Genomic DNA, 14,169 nt, shown 5'->3' on the forward strand with positions numbered 1-14,169 from the left:
TTTTTGGTTAAAAAATAGTAGTCATGTGATAGCTTTGGCGGCATTGGATTGGACCAGATAGTTTGTTGGTCAGACTCGCGGTCAAAAAGAGCGATGAGCTACCTCTTGCAGCGGTGCTGGTGGTTCTCTCAGCGCCCGCGAGGTGCCAGAAAGTGAGGCACTTTGTAAAGAGTGGTAATATTACATAATAACGCGCAAAGGGACGCACAAAATAGTAAAAAACCGAGGAAAGGAGTCAACAATGAACTTTTAAAGGTACTTGTTTATTTTGTTTTAATTTTCGTCGTCATCAGCATCATCGTGCTATGATGCACTTCCGGTGCATTTCGTTATGGCAGATCGCCCTCCCGTCCGCTCTCGGACGCTACAAAGGTGAAGTTTTCGGGGCTGTGCAAAAATTTGTGCGGCTTTCTCGGGCGACGTAGACGGAGCCGAAGGGATGTCCAGACTACCCAAGGGCTGATCCAGCGAGCTCGGCGGCTTTGATCCATAAGGTAGGAAGATCTTTCGTCTCTCCGTCGGACCTCCAGCGTTTGAGCTTTCTTGTTTCAAACGGTAGTCAATTTTCGCGTGATCTGCCTCAAACTTTTTCGTTAAAAAAATACAGAACATATATCAACGGGCAGCCAGATTAAATCGCGAAACTCCTCTTGCAGCTTCTGTTCCGCTTTCTTTTCGCTAAACTTGGCGATCCGTGTCTAACGGTGGCCGGATGGACAGGTTGGCGGGGCGTCTCTCCTCTGCTCGTATCCGATTGCCGAGCTAATTATAAGTGATGTTAATGTCGTGTCTATTTATTCCTGTTCATATTTCTGTGTGCCTTCTTGAAACCCCGCCGCTCTCCTACTTGCGTTTGCGAAAAAGAGCCGTAGACGAAGAACTTGTGCGTGCTCAAACCGCGCTGAGGAGGCGACTACTTGACTGGCTTGACTTCCCTTTTTTTTTTTTTTTTTTCCCCTTTCTTTCTTTCGGCTTTGGTTTTGATCCAAGTAGCGGCGGGTGCCGTTCATGTATATTTAACCCCGGCGGTGAAATTGGGCAAGACACCAAACCCTCACGCTCTCCACCGTTCGCTTCGAATGTAGCCGAAGCTATTAGTCTCGCTTGCGAACTGTGCGGTCTCACTTCGACTCCTAAACGTCCAGCTAGCTATGGTGCACTATTCATGCCTTACCTTTCTGTAACTTACAAACAACCTTTTCTTTTTTCTTTTTTTTTTTTGGCAAAGAAATTAGTTGCCCGTGCGCTGGCGTACCTTCAACGCTGATCAAAGCTGTGCTTGTGCGCGGTCATCACTTCTGAAATGGCAGAAAAAATTGTCCCCGATTGTAGCGAATCCTTGCGATGACGAGAATGCGGCTCAAATGGTTTAGCTCCCTTTTTTGAAGACGGTTTGGCTGCATTTGATCTGTCCCTGTGTTTGTGACTGAAGGAAGGAACGACGGCCTTTTTTTGTAGTGTCGTTCGGCGTAAAGTTACGTGGAGAGCGGCCGGCGCGGAGATTTAAAAATAAAATACACGGCGCGGCGCACTCTCTCAAACTAAAATAAACAAACAAAAAAACGAAAGTCCGCAAAAAAAAAAAGTTTTCCCCGTTTTGCTTGTCGTGACACTCGGGTCCCGTTATTAAAATTAAAATCGTGAGGTACTTTTTTTTTTATTAATTTTTTACAAAGTTTAAATGGATGCTCCTTAAGTTCGTGAGCCCCCGCATGGTTGTGAAGTAGAGCAGAAAATACGAGAGCACTTTTTTTATTATTGGGGTTTCGCCTTTCTCTTTTTTGTTTTGTTTTTCGCGGCTTCGTGTTCTAAAACAGGTCTACTTGTTCGTTCTGGCTAGGAGGGTGTCTTATTTTAGGTTTTCTGGCAAAGGGTCACTTATCTGAAACGATCTATATCTGAGGGCAAGGGGTTGCCACGCTCGCAACAACTTTACTGGATGATGGAAACTTGCGGACGACGGAAAGTTACAGACAGCGAAAAAGTTGCAGACAACAAAAACTCGCAGACGGTTGAAGTTGCTAATGGTGGAAAGGTGCAGACGTAGGAAAGCTGAAGATGATTGCAACTTCCGCTGTCTCCAATCGTGGAGCCTGCCAGATCTGTTTTTGCTTATCGTTTGTCCTCAGCCTCTTACCTTTTTTTTTTTTTCTTAGTGGCCTTAGGTTATCTGAGGCTTAGTGGTCGATTTCAAATTTGCAAGTACAGTTTTAGACACAGTGGTGGACGTCATTTAGTCAGCAAGTAAATAAACTACCACTTATAGTTAAATATTCCTTCCTTTCAAATGCATAAAAGAAATCTTATACCAGATATAAACATAATTCACTAAAATTCATGCTTTTATTTCCTGAAACATGAATGTGTCATTTGATGAGTGATTATGCACATTACGACACTGTTGGCGGAAACACAACTTGGGTGCTTTTTCGCATTATACTTTAAAGGAGTATTGTCAGGAACCAAACTTTTTTCCTTAAAAACGGACACCCCCGTTCCTCAAAACGTTGTTCATAATAATGAGAGAAAAAGGTGTTAATTTTTTACCCAGTATGTCCCCGTAGAGGTTGTTTATGTAGTGGGGTATCCATACTAACATTGAGATATCTGTGGTACTATACTCCGTTTCACCTTCTGTTGTACCGCAGCGAAGGCTAGAAGCGCGAGCTCATAGCATTGGCAGCTGCCCTTGGTGCACGAGAGCTTGTGCCGCCGAGATGTGCCGTAGAGCAAGGAACTCGCGCTTGTAGCCTTTCCTGCGGTACAACACAAGGTGAAACAGAGTATAGCTATGACAACAGCCTTTCAATTTTAGGAGAAAAGTTTTAAGAACAATCCGATGATTGTTTCGTCGTGCTAACAGTGTAGCAAAGTATGCACAAAGAGCGGATGCCAGCCGACCTCATCAAAATCAGCCACCCCCGTTACCATCTGGAAAAGTGCACATCCCAAGTGTCCTCCCGTTCTCGCGTTGCTTCTTTCGAAAGAGGAAAACAGTTTCGTAATTTTGAAACAAGAGGGAGTGGTTGCACGTCTTGTGAGAGATGTGTCCTGACTTGTGCTGTCTGGAGGTGCGGTCCTCTTTCGTCAAGTGGGAAGGGTGCCAATGAGCTCCTTCACCCATGGTTTCTTTCTGCAAAAGCGGGAAAGTAAAAACTGAGCCCCAGCCAAGGGATCCAGGTTTCTCGGGCCAAAACGTGGGAACAAAGCCGACATTCCGTCCGGCTCTACCTACTCAGAGATCTGTGCCATTGGCATCCTTTTCAAAAGCAAATGAACACTTTATTCTTTTTTTTTTTTTTGCGAGATGCACAGTCTTTGTTGGTCATTCGGTCAATGTCAGCGTATTGCTACCTCGCGTTCTAAGCGCATCTGACAATCAATCTTTTCGCAGTTCTTAAAGAACCGTTGTATTTGTGGACCCGCTTTTAGGCTTCTGTGGCCCGTTTGCTTTCAGGGTGACCTGGACCATTGCAGTTCAAGCTCCTGCAAATGTAAGACCTTTTTTAACATTCTCGCTGTGCCCCAACAATACAAACTCTGTACAGCAAGCAAGTAAACAGTGATGTCACAGTGCCGAGCTCTGATTGGAAGATTGTTCCTAGAAGTCATTTCGGCTGCGGTGTTGCAGTGGCGTCGTCCGCTAGTCGTAGTGATGGCTGCCTTGCCTTTTCTGCAGTTGTCTAATGCTTTACGGTTCTCTACAAAAAAGGACTTGGCCTTTGAAAAAGGAAAGTGGAAATATCTCGAAGGGTACACTGTTTTTGTTGACTAAAATGTACCAGAGGTGCTACAACAAAAGAAGAACTCGCAGCTTGAGACATTGCCTACCCACTAAAGAGAATGTCGTTGTCTGCTGGGGTGGAGCCTTTCTTGCTTTACTCTTACAAAAACATGACGAACGGAAATACATGTAGTGATCAGAAACCATGGCCAATGGCAATGGGCGTTGACTATGGATTGGCAATTTCCAATGGCCAATAGCCAGGTCGCACAAATGATAGATCCCTCTGGCTTTGTTTGACACCCCTCTCTTGACCCCAAAAGACATGCTTTTAATTGACTTGTAGCCATATACAGCTGGGGTGGCGGTTGAAGTAAAACTGTTGAGAATCATCAGTTTGCGGTTTGTGCAGGGGAATGGGCCCAGTGTTCCGCCACTGCCCGTGTCTGCGCCCAGCACGAGAGGAAGTCCGAGTCCTGGACTATGCCCACTGCGGACTGGAGGAGGTTCCGTCGGAGGTCTTCAACTATGAGCGCACCCTGGAGGAGCTCTACCTCAATGCAAATCAGATCAAGGACCTGCCACGGGTGAGCACACCACAGCGAAGGGCCCCCAACTGGATGTCACGGACATCATGATGTCCCATGACATCATGTTGTCGTGTGACGTCCCATGCCATTACACACAGACACAGCATGTGCCCAGCCCATTTGCAAAATATTCCGCACATCTCCAAGTTTATCATATGTTATCAAGACATGCCCAAATTTTGTTGCAACCTAGGATACGTCTATGGCGAGGGTAGCTCGGGGAAAATGCAAGATGTAAAAGCGAAATGCAAAAGCGTTACAATCGATAAAACAATGTATAGTGTCGTCGCCTCAACAGCACTTCTTTGCTCGCGGTTCCAGCCACTGTTTCACTGCCATGGACTGCGCAAGCTGAACCTTAGTGACAATGATATCCAGACATTGCCGCCTGCATTGTCCTCCTTGGTTGGTCTCGAAGAGCTGGACATCAGCAAGAACAGTGAGTCCTTCCACTCAGATTTGATTGACGTTCAACAAGGGATCATTGTGGACAACGTGGGTTGGCATGCTGCAACTATTTATTTTAATGAGTTTTGAAGCAACTTTCTTGCTCAAGCTTTTCTTAAGGTCAGAAGGGATGTGTGTCCGCTTGGTTTTTGCCACGTTTTTTCTAATATTGTGTGTACCAAGATGTCTTGAGATTAAAAAGGTTCGCTTCCGGGAACTGAATATGGGTTGTTGTCATAGCACACAAAGGGATACTCCAAAAAAAATTTTATGGTCGCTGATTTGCTTCAAAGTTCACCCAATGCACCGATGGATGCGACTCTACCAGTCCCCCAAGTATCAGTCTTGGGTAGTAACGCGTTACTAGTAACGCGTTACTGTAACTTCGTTACTTTTTTGGTAACTTGTAACTGTAACGAGTTACTTTTTAAAAATGTAACTTGTAACTGTAGTTCTATTACTTTTTTCTGAGGTAACGATGAAAGTAACGACGTTACTTTCGTTGTTACTTTCTAGTATTTTATTATAATATATCACTGAACGGAGGTGCAATTTAGCCATACCTTGCACTTTCCAAATCGTCTATTCCGACATTTCGAGTGTCAAGTTGGCCTTGCACAAAGTTGTGACTACGTTCTTTCTCGCGAGTCACGACCCGAATATAGCCACGGGTAGATTTTATAGAAAAAAATTATCTAGTTATCTTTACGCATGCGCTTGTGCTTAGTGACTGAACACTTACATCTTAGTGTCTTGAAGCACTATCTATGTTGTGGTTTTTCTTTTTTCTGTGCAAACGCTCTTTAATCGGGTGAATCAACCGTGAAACAATAACACACGTGGAGGGCACTGCGCATGTCTCGTATTTTGATTAGCGCCACTACTCCGTACTGCGCATGTTTCGTATTTTGATTTGCGCCATTACTCTGGCAATGAAACGTTCAAACACTAACTTCGAGAAGCAACTGCTGCTAAGTTACAATATGAAGTAAAAAGCGTACTTTTTAATTTTATGCAATAAAACGGTGCGAGGGGCGTTTTCTAGTTTTTTTTTCTCATTTTTTGTGTTATAGAAAAGTAACTGAAAAGTAACGTCGTTACTTTTCAAAAGTAACTGTAACTGTAACGAGTTACTCTTTTGTTGCGGTAACTGTAACGGTAACTTCGCTACTTTTTTCTGAAAGTAACTGTAACTGTAACGAATTACTTTTTAAAAGTAACTTACCCAAGACTGCCAAGTATTACGAAAAGAAAAAATTTTCGCCAAGGTACTGAATTTTCAAATTCTGTTCTCATTGTGTTTTCTAAACCGAGAGCCTTTAATGGCAGCACTGACATGTGACGACAGAGATGAAACAAAGTGGGCAGTGAGCCACGTCCCCGACTTATTGCAAGACGTTTGATGGTGGAAAAAGAATGCTCGGAAGCTCCTTCACCGAGAAGCACGAAAAAACGCTCTACATACTCTGTTTAAAACTACCGGCGCGACCTGAAAGTCTGTACCATTCGTGACGTCACATCACCGGAGAGCGCACAGAGATTTGAACTTCTGTTTCGGCATCACCTACATTTACGGTTTTCTCAATCACTATTTTGAATTTCGAGACAATAAATAGCGTGCCCTGAAGACCATAAAGTCCGGGTGATCAGAAAATGCAACTTAGTTTGGGTAGCTCCAAAAACGGCTGGAGTACCCCCTTAAGACTTTTCGCCTAACCCGACGGTCGCTGAACTGCAGTGAACGGCGCGTGTCGTAAGGACCAGAAGTTCCAGATCATCGGCGAATCTATTAAAGGCACAATTAAAAACGAAACAGCGCAAAGCCGAGGACAAAGTAAAAGGTACCCGACAGGACGCAGTGCTGATTCTGAACTAAAGATTTATTTATGTTAGCATCCAGTATAAATAGCAAACATGCCACTCCAAAGAAATCAAGGGAAAACACAAGAAATGCATATCACGTGTTCGGTACAACACCGTCACCGGCCCCAGTTTCACAATGTTACGAGCTTCGTAACATTGTTTTTAATTATGTCTGCATACCAACTAGCCCAAACTTCTACGTCAATCAATTTTTAAAGGCACATCAAGCACGGTTTTGCAGTGAACGATCAAAGGTCGAAACCAACATGAAGTGACGTAACGGAATGTTGGGCTTGGTCCGAGACGGAAACTTTCACAGTCGACCTCAACTCGAATCACAAGGACCGTCGAATCACCGCCTGGCACTCACTTTCAGACGTGATCGAAATTCCGGACAACATCAAGGGTTGCAAGTGCCTATCCATCGTCGAGGCTAGTGTCAACCCCGTTGGAAAGTGAGTCATGTCCTTTCACTGGAATCTGTGCTTCCAACTGCAGAGCAAAAAAAAAAAAAACATCCTTTGCGCAAAGCTCAAGTATAACTCCACTTACTTGTGTCACTCTGAGAATGTTCCAAATGTAGGCCCTTTGTACACTGTTCATCAGCCAGTGCATGAGTAGTTGTAATGACATACTAATTAGTTTGTGTTTCAAATTTGGTTGTGAAAGCCACTTTTTTTTTTCATTCGTTTTTGGGTTGGTTGCATTTGAGATATTTGTTTGTTTTAACGCAGGCTTCCCGAAGGCTTCACGCAACTCATCAACATTGAGCAGCTGTACTTGAACGACACTTTTCTAGAATACTTGCCCGCAAACTTTGGAAGGTATGTAACTTGCCCCTACTTTTTCTGACATTCCTAACATAAACCGAATGCCGTTTACTTGTTCATAACTGATACATCATTCTTCGTGTGAAACGTTGACTGACGTTTCGCTGCGCCGTCCCGATGCGAGCAGTTCTAACAGAATGGGGAAGGGCATTTCAAATGGTGCAGTCTCCCGCCAGAAAAATGCGCACGATATACGTTAATAGCTTTATCTATTACCGTCTCCAAATGCCGTTAACATTGATAATGTTCGTGTGACATCATGAATACATCTTCCTTAAAAATCACATAGCTAACATCAAATTACCTTAAAACCACACATTATTTTACATTGATATGAGGACGGAATGAAGTTTATGAATTCACTACTATGTCTATTTTTTAAAACCAATTTCAAAAGCGTACATCTCAGCAAACGCCAAAAAGCTGCACTTGTCCGAATTTGGAGGTGCCCCCAGCATTCTATATTTGCACCCGATTGAGCGATGATGACAATGTCTCTGCGTAATTTACCTTTCATATTTTCAGTTTTGGTTCATGTTGAAAGCTTGCTATACATGCTCCCGCAAATACGACCTCCTGCTCAAGTGTGTTTTAGCCCACATTATAGGACCATTGGGTTCACCATGGTTTCCAGAGCGTCATTTACAATGTTTTGATTTCAGGCTCTCAAAGTTAAAAATATTGGAACTTCGCGAGAACCACCTCAAAGTGCTCCCAAAGTCGATGGCAAGGCTTACTGAGCTAGTTCGACTGGACATCGGCCAGAACGACTTTGCTGAACTGGCAAGTTCATCATTTTTTCTTTTTTGGAAAGCTTGCAATTTGGTTTTTCATATGCTTTCCAGCGCTGTTCTTTTTCTTTTTTATATAATTAAATGAGGGTACTGTCGCGACCGTTTATAACTAAGTCGGTTATAACAAAATAGCGACTATAGCGAAGCAATCACGATTTCCCATTCCCGTTTGCACTTTTTCGATGTATTTGTGTCTGTTTTTAGCGAAGGAAGATGAACGGCTCCCGCGGATGTAACGAAAATAAATTTTCGGATAATTTAAAATATAATCAAATTTTGAAGTTTAGCGAGTCGCAGACCGGCCCATTTTGCTGCCGCGGCCGAGCAGTCACTCAGAACAGGCCACAGACGTGCCCCGCAAAGGCTGCTGGCAGCAGCCTCTGCATCGTTGTCTGCTCCCCCGCTCCTTAATAGAGAAGCGGCTTTTCCGCATTGTACGCGGAGAAGCCATGTGGCATGCCGACAGGGGCGTTGGGAGCTCTAGGGACGAGAGGAAGCAACTCCAACCATGGAGAGCATTTGCCATTTAACGGCGGACGCCTCCTGGGCAGATTGGCGCGAGTGTGCCTGCATTTGGTCGTCTTGTGGCCAGCGTGGCAAGGAAACCGGACAGAGAGGTGCACTCACTTGCAGACGGTGAATGCTTTTGACTCCTTGTAGTCTACAGCTCGTTTTGCAAACGCGGCCCACAAGCCACGTGACCCCGATTGATCAAAGCTAGGCTCTCTATAGCGACGAAACAGGAACTTGAGCACGAACTCGCTGCTTTGCGGGCTTCTTTGTTTGTTTCATGTTCCATGTCGGCATCGCTAATCAATGTGGTCGCTCTCTGCGCGAAGGTCTAGCTTCGCTCAAGCGCCGATTCAGCAACTTCTAGCTACTCAACTACGGCGAGTCCCAGCTTTGCTGGCACCTTGACAGGGAAGACGAAGGCAATCTCTTCAAAACAAAGGCGTGCCGCCATCCTCGACAAAGTGCACATAAACGTAAAGGTTGCCTTCCATTGCCAGAGTCCTGCGCGGCGGCCGTCGCAGCTGTCGACGCGGTCCGTACGTTGCTCACAAAATCTTCTTCCGATCGGAGCTTCTCGCAGTTGGGGAGAAACGGCTCTGATCTTACAAAGGGTGCTTGCAGGGAAGCCTCGACCGCTTTCTGCAAGCACGATAAACATGTCCCCGTAACAACTCGTGTTATCTTTTTTTTTTTTCGCATTACTTTTGTGGAGTTTAGGTATAAAGAAGAAGCGGATATAGTAAAGTGATTTCAGATTCCCGTCGACTTCGTTATAACCGGTCTCGACAGTATATCGGCTGACACCTGCACAAATGAACCTTAACTTTGTTATTTGTATTTTTCTGTCGCTGTCCAAACACTTAACGTTCGAATTCGTCAGGTATGAAATTTGGGCCCAGTAAATGCACCGCATTACAGATTGCCCTTCATCGCATGCTTAGGTTGATGTACTGTGGGATATGCAGTTTCGTACACTGTCGTGTATAGGTTGCTTTTACATTTTCACATTCTCTGTGGACGTTTGCTTTTCTTTTTAATGTTTGGCCGGTATGCATTGAGATAACTGTAAAGCCGTCCTGGAAAGGTTTTCGTGTGAAGGCGTCTTTCTCATAAAAATATAGAAACCCCTAGCCCTATGGTTGTCAGCCCAGCGAATCTCCTTTTTGTTAGGCATACGTCAACACAATGTTTCAGGAGCCGCCCTCATTATTTATACGCATAGCCCGCAAAGCTCGGCTTTCAGTTATACTAAACGTAACCTGCGGCGTAAAAGGCGTCATTGTGCTGTGACTACTCTGGCGCTAATCTTGTCATTCTTCTCACAGCCGGAGGTGATTGGAAGTCTGCCCAGTCTCACAGAACTCTGGTGCGACAACAACCGGCTGACAGCTCTGCCATCGGTAAGGTTCTCCAATCAAACCGCCGTTAGAATGCACCTCCACATTGTTGGAACATGCCGTTAAGGGGACAAATGGGTCGAAAAATCAAGTTTATTTTAGAAATTTTTTATATTCTTGATTTTGCTTGTTTTATTATCCTTATACATCCTACTTTCACGAGTAGAAAAATTCAAACAAGATATAGATGAGAAATGACAAAAAAAAGAAATGCGTCTTGCAGTTGCTCGAAACATTGCATCTTCGAGAGGCTGTTGCTGGGGGCAGCGGCGCTTTCTAGATTTCTCTGATTTCACTTGCGACAGACAACACTAAGAAGCGAAATTTTCGCATTCAGAACTTCCAAAGCGAGTACAAGTTTTACGACAGATAGTGGCCAAAGCAAGCAAAGAATGCCAGTGGTCGGACATTTACTGCGGCGTGCGAACCTAACCATGGCAACAGCCACTGTTTCGGCACTCCCTTCATGTGTGTCAGCGCTTTGCAAAAGAAGATCGGGTTCTTCGAAAATGTCTACGGAACAAGTAGCCATGGCTCTGCAAGTTCAGTGATGTGCAACATTGGCGCATTGACGATACTTCTGAGCGATGCGATCTGCCCCGCTTGTCACGAGCGTGGCTGGGAAACGCGAGGGATATTCATCGTCCCTTAAACTACGCTTGGAGAAGGGCGAGTGCCTCAAGTGGATTCTTTCTTTCGACGTTTACATCGAAACCTTCTGTGTCGGGTGGCGTCAGCATAAAGCAAAGCTACGACAGTGGGAGCTTGCACGAGTTTCGCCGTCCGTCAGCTCGAGAACCAAAACTTCCGCGCTTTAGCGCGATTCTCAGCCTGCTAACACAAACTCACTGCAAGACTTTCACTAGCATAAAAGATTATGCCGCTGCCACGAAAACTGCCAACCAAAACCTCGTGAAGATCGAAATGGTGACGTGGGAGAAGCAGCTAATGTAACGGTGGTTGATGGCGTGTGGTACAAGAGGGGCCAGGAAAGTCGCAACATACAGGGAAGGACGGTTTTAGTGACTCTGGATGATATTTGGACACTCTATCTATGTTATGTCCCATTTTCGTGTAGTCCCAGCCGATTTCAGAAGATTATACATCTTCAAACTTTCCAAAGCATTTATCTCGTTTAGCAACTTTGGGCTGTCTTCTCAGCTTGTGCACTCAGTTATTTGTACATAGGTTCTTTCCTTCATAATGACATTTTTTTATGTATTATCCTGAGGGTATATAGAGTGCAGGTATCTATTTGGAACTGCAATGCCTTAATTATGTTTTTGCATATTTAAAACAACTTTTAAAGGGTTTTCTGAAAGAAGACTTTATAAAGTCTTTATTTTCCTGCTCTAGACTAGAACATTTTATGTGTAGCTTTTAGCCAGTTACTAGTACTTTACACTTCATAAGAAGCAAAATGAGCTATTGTACTACCGTAATATCCTGAGTCATTGCCCACACCCCGCCACCTGAAATTCATAAAAAAAGTGGGGTGGGCCATGTCTCGGTGGGTGAACATAAAAAGTAAAAAAAATCTGAAAAAAAAAAACGCCCATTTTTTGTGCATATCTAGCGCAGCTGCAGAAGAGATACATTAACCCCTTAAGTGCACCTTTTTTTTTTCAGAAAGTAACCTAAAAGTGTTATATATTTTTTTATTTAGAAGTTTTATTCCTCTATACCCGTTTTCACCTCAAGAAAACAGTAAGTTTTGCGCATTGTTCATACGCCGCGCGAAATAGTTCTCGCCAGATTTGGTTGTCGGAGGCGCAGGCGATGCTTTTGGCGTTTGAAACATGTACTCCTTGATAAGATAACGTGTATCCACTCTAAAGTGCTAATAAATATATCTTAAATCTCCACCTAAAGGTGAAAATTAGTAATCATCTGGGAGAAGCCGGACTTTTTTTCCTATGCTTCTTGAGGTGAAAACAGGTACAGTAATACAGATAAAATTTCAAAAGTTTATTACGCAAAAATCTGCGGCGACAAAAAAAAAAAGCGTCAGCTAAAACGAGTGCTGCCATCTATGATCAGCGCCGCAAACTACTCGGACGAGCCTATCTCGTCCGTGGAATTGAGCGCTACCAAAAAAAACACTGAATGAACTGAGCTCGTCCATGGCATTTTTAGCCAAAAAGCGGCCGACGAGCTCAGCTCGTCTAAGGCACTTAAAGGTTTAAATTCGAATTAGTTTTATTGTTTCATACAGAAAATGCTCATAAAAGAATGTTTTACTATCGCAAAGTTCATTGCTTTCATACGTGCCATGAACACCGCCGATCGGCATACACCGCAAACGTTTGTTTCATGAAAGAGTATTACGTCGCTCCCAGTTCTCCTCGTTAGTTAAAAAAAAAAAAAGAAGTCCACAAAAAAATGGAAAAATCAACTAGGTGCAACAAGCTAGTGAATGAGTGAACCAAAGAAGCAATGAAGAGTGATGCTGGGAAAGTGGAAAGCCGGCGATTGCGTTGGCAAATACTTAGGCGTCGGGCGAAGTCAGGTGCCTTGTCAATCGCAAGCTCTTACGCAACTTTCTTGTTGGGTGCACACATGCGTGCGTTCGTGCACGGCGTGCTATCAACAGGGGTTAAGGCGGCGTTGCTGTGTGGCATGGATGGCAACACGAACTAGGAGCTCAAAAGTGGGATGATCTACAAACGTCTGTGTGCGGCGTTCCAGCAAAGCTTTATAATTACCTGTTGGCTTTGTCTTAAACATTGCAAAACCGCTGTCGCGACGTGCCGGGAGAAGTGGGTCCACAACGACGTTACTCCGGCAGAGACAGACCTTGACCTTATACTCCGCGGTTACATTCCAGGATATGGGACGTTCGCTTACCTCGCGATCCCTGAGTAGGTTACTGCTTGTGTTATCTTTCCAACATTTTCTTTTCGAGCGCAGCTCTTAGGGGCCCGTTTCCGGCTTGAGCGGCGTAACCGTGAGGTCATGTGACCCCCGAGGTCACGTGACCCCACCCCGAAGTCACATGACCCCATGATGTCACATGACCCTCCTCAGGTCACGTGACCCCCCTGACGTCACACGACCCCCCAAGGTCACATGACCCCGCCCTGAGGTCACGTGACCCTTCCTCAGGTCACGTGACCCCCCTGACGTCACACGACCCCCTGAGGTCACGTGACCCCCCTTGAGGTCACGTGACCTTCTGACCTCAGACGACCCCCCCTGAGGTCACGTGACCTCAAGGAGTCACCTATCCCTCAGTACCCTTCCATCCTCCTCCTCAAGAGCTGCGCTCTAATCTGGCGTTACAGGGAATTGTAAACGGCTTTCATTTTTTCTTTCCCTCTGTGGGGACGATTTTTTTGTAAGCAAAACAAACTTTTATTTTGTTATCTCTATTGTTTTCTTTTCGCATACACTACGACTTCGAGGTCGCTCGCAGAGGAATGCGTAAACAAAGTGTTTTTCTCTGTTTCGTTTTACTTTGTCACGTAGCACCCTCCAACAGTAAGGTCTGCCGCCGTGCCTCATCATTCGGGTAGGATTTATCTTTGCAGACTCAGCTTGTAGGATAAATCTTCACAGAGTCAGCGTTGGGGTATTTGAAGTTGTGGGTGATGACTCAGTGTTTTTTTGGAAATCGATATTGGCTCAAAAAGTGGGGTGGACAATGACTCGGAATATTACGGTACACTTATAAAAAATTAGTTTGCCTAAATCTGCACACAAAAAAAACTTTTTAATGTAGCTGTTTCTGCATCTGAACAAGAAGCCATATTAAAATTAGCAGTTGTTTTAAAAAGAAAAGACAGTACTTTATATAAGTAGCTAAAGTTTCATAGTTCTTGAGCAAATATTTAAAAAAAGTGCCCCTGACCCACATCTTTCATTAATCAACGATATCTGCATCAGAGTCACACAACAAAAACTAGTTATAGCTAGAGCTGCTGAATAAGTTGCACTTCATTGTAACAACATTTCAACTATCGTGCGCTTAAAGTGAGTGTCTATAGTTATCAGAAGCATCATCCGAAATTG

The 14,169-nt window shown here is 44.4% G+C and overlaps 1 protein-coding gene across 2 annotated transcripts in view; it reads left to right on the forward strand.

Moving 5' to 3' along the window:
- The first annotated feature begins 310 nt into the window (after nucleotides 1-310).
- Nucleotides 311-14,169, forward strand: part of LOC8043536 (protein lap1) — a 47,393-nt gene continuing 33,534 nt past the window's right edge. Inside the window, exons 1-8 of one of the 2 annotated variants that reach the window (XM_029985539.4) lie at nucleotides 311-494; nucleotides 3,458-3,494; nucleotides 4,137-4,311; nucleotides 4,636-4,753; nucleotides 7,001-7,079; nucleotides 7,359-7,448; nucleotides 8,117-8,237; nucleotides 10,087-10,161. In XM_029985539.4, the coding sequence (XP_029841399.2) occupies nucleotides 3,493-3,494; nucleotides 4,137-4,311; nucleotides 4,636-4,753; nucleotides 7,001-7,079; nucleotides 7,359-7,448; nucleotides 8,117-8,237; nucleotides 10,087-10,161 (660 nt within the window). In that variant the 5' untranslated portion in view covers nucleotides 311-494; nucleotides 3,458-3,492. The remainder of the gene's footprint in view (nucleotides 495-3,457; nucleotides 3,495-4,136; nucleotides 4,312-4,635; nucleotides 4,754-7,000; nucleotides 7,080-7,358; nucleotides 7,449-8,116; nucleotides 8,238-10,086; nucleotides 10,162-14,169) is intronic. The other variant, XM_029985538.3, reaches the window with a different exon arrangement.

This window comes from Ixodes scapularis, unplaced genomic scaffold, assembly GCF_016920785.2.
Source record: "Ixodes scapularis isolate PalLabHiFi unplaced genomic scaffold, ASM1692078v2 PGA_scaffold12__126_contigs__length_90152505, whole genome shotgun sequence".
In the NCBI taxonomy this organism is placed as follows: Eukaryota; Metazoa; Arthropoda; class Arachnida; order Ixodida; family Ixodidae; genus Ixodes; species Ixodes scapularis.